Source organism: Nicotiana tabacum, chromosome 18 (genome assembly GCF_000715075.1).
Source record: "Nicotiana tabacum cultivar K326 chromosome 18, ASM71507v2, whole genome shotgun sequence".
Classification (NCBI taxonomy): Eukaryota; Viridiplantae; Streptophyta; class Magnoliopsida; order Solanales; family Solanaceae; genus Nicotiana; species Nicotiana tabacum.
Genome location: NC_134097.1, coordinates 23,423,272 through 23,425,028, shown reverse-complemented (window position 1 = coordinate 23,425,028; position 1,757 = coordinate 23,423,272). Strand labels below are relative to the sequence as shown.

The following is a 1,757-nucleotide window of genomic DNA, read 5'->3' as shown; positions in this document are numbered from 1 at the left end:
CCTGTTGTATCTCCTCTCTGACTCCCCAAAGAAGATGGAACTCTTATCAGCATTTGCAACTAAACCAGAAGCTTGGGAAAAGGCTTGAAAGCATTGGTAGAGTAGTTGCACAGACATAGTATCACCTCTAGAAAACAATAGGAGGTCATCAGCAAAGCCAAGTTGTACTATGCTCATTTTAGTACATTTAGGATGGTAATTGAAGTTTGGATTCCTCTTTAGCGTCTTCAGTAATCTGGTCAAGTATTCCATAGCCAATACAAATAAGTATGGAGAAAGGGGATCACCCTGCCTCAATCCCTTCTTTGCTTGGAATGGAGTTGTATGTTGCCCATTGATAATGATAGAATAAGACACACTTCTCACACATTTCATAATCCATTGGACAAATCTTCCAGGCATTTGCAAACTTTGTAGAACTTGCTCCATGTAGTCCAATTCAATTGAATCATAAGCCTTCTTCATATCAACTTTCAGCATACACCTTGGGGATATACTTTCCTGCCATACCCTTTGACTAGTTCATGACTTAATATGATGTTATCGTTTATCAATCTTCCCCGTACAAATGCAGACTAATTCCTGTCCACTATATCATTCATTATCCCCTGTAGCCTGTTTGTTAGCACCTTAGATATAATTTTATAAAGGATAGTATAGCATGATATTGGCCTATATTCAGTGATTCTGGCTGGATTTTTCACCTTTGGCACAAGTGTGACGTTGTGCAATTGATAGGTTGACAGAGCTGATCATTTGTAAAGAACTCCATCACTGCCTCTGTAACCTTGTCTCCAATCACAGACCATGCCTTCTTGAAGAATAAGGCATTGAAACCATCACAACCAGGTGCTTTGTTGTCATTAATACCAAGCAATGCCTGAAATACTTCCTTTTTAGATACATTTTTCACTAACTAAATCTGCTGCTATCTGTTCATCAAAGCTCCATCCCTCATCACCATTGGATTAATACCTGGCAGGTTCCTAGCTGATGATCCCAGTAGCTTCTTGTAAAAGCCAAGCACTTCCTCTTCAATCTCTTGCTTAGTTTGCACCATCTCTCCATTGTCCCTTATTAAACTCTTTATTTTGTTCTGAGAGTACCTGCTCTTCATGTTTGCAAAAAAATAAGCTGTATTAACATCACCTAATTTCAACCAGTGTATCTCTAGATTTTTGTTTCATGATACTTTCTTCCACCCCAAGCCATTTCTCTAGTTGAGCCTTTGTGTTCTTTTCATCTATTATCACATCTTCAGGTTGTCCAGGGTCTCTCATTTGCTCATGTAGTTCACTGAGATGCTGTCTACACCGTTGTATCTTGTCCCCTATTGCATTATACTCTGCTCTATTCAGACTTTTCATAGCTTACTTCACTTGTTTGAGTCTGCACCATACATCCTTCATGATATTCCTCTCATTTCTCTTTTGCCATGCTTCTTTAACTTTTACCAGAAACTCTTTATGCTTAGCAAGATGGTTTAGGAATTTAAAAGGCCTTGGACCTTTATCCTCAGTATCTTTAAAATTCATACACAGAAGAGAATGGTTAGAACAACCTGGATCCATTACCCTTACTTCTAAATGTGGCATTTGCATCATCCATTCAGCATTCCTCAAGGCTCTATCTATTCTGTTGTATGTGTGTCCATTTGTCCATGTGAAGTTCCTTCCAGTAGTTCTGATTTCTGTCAAATTATTTTGCTCAATGAAATCATTGAAGTCCCTAATCTCAGATTCTTGGATAGGGCTCCC

The 1,757-nt window shown here is 38.6% G+C and overlaps 1 protein-coding gene across 1 annotated transcript; it reads right to left on the bottom strand.

Moving 5' to 3' along the window:
- Window positions 1-575: 575 nt before the first annotated feature.
- LOC142172447 (uncharacterized) lies at window positions 576-1,367 on the bottom strand. Its single transcript, XM_075236062.1, has 4 exons — window positions 1,150-1,367; window positions 962-1,106; window positions 705-880; window positions 576-615 (listed from the first exon to the last, which is right to left on the bottom strand). The coding sequence occupies exons 1-4, from the start codon at window positions 1,365-1,367 to the stop codon at window positions 576-578; spliced, it is 579 nt and encodes a 192-aa protein (XP_075092163.1).
- Between the last annotated feature and the right edge of the window lie 390 nt (window positions 1,368-1,757).

Bases quoted from the DNA above. Each gene is read 5' to 3' on its own strand.
- LOC142172447 (XM_075236062.1), bottom strand. From the start codon at position 1,367: ATGAAAAGTCTGAATAGAGCAGAGTATAATGCAATAGGGGACAAGATA. The intron at 881-961 runs GTGATGAGGGAT...GAAGTATTTCAG, and splicing joins TGCCAGGTATTAATCCAATG to GCATTGCTTGGTATTAATGA. The intron at 616-704 runs GTGAAAAATCCA...GCTAACAAACAG, and splicing joins ACGTCACACTTGTGCCAAAG to GCTACAGGGGATAATGAATG.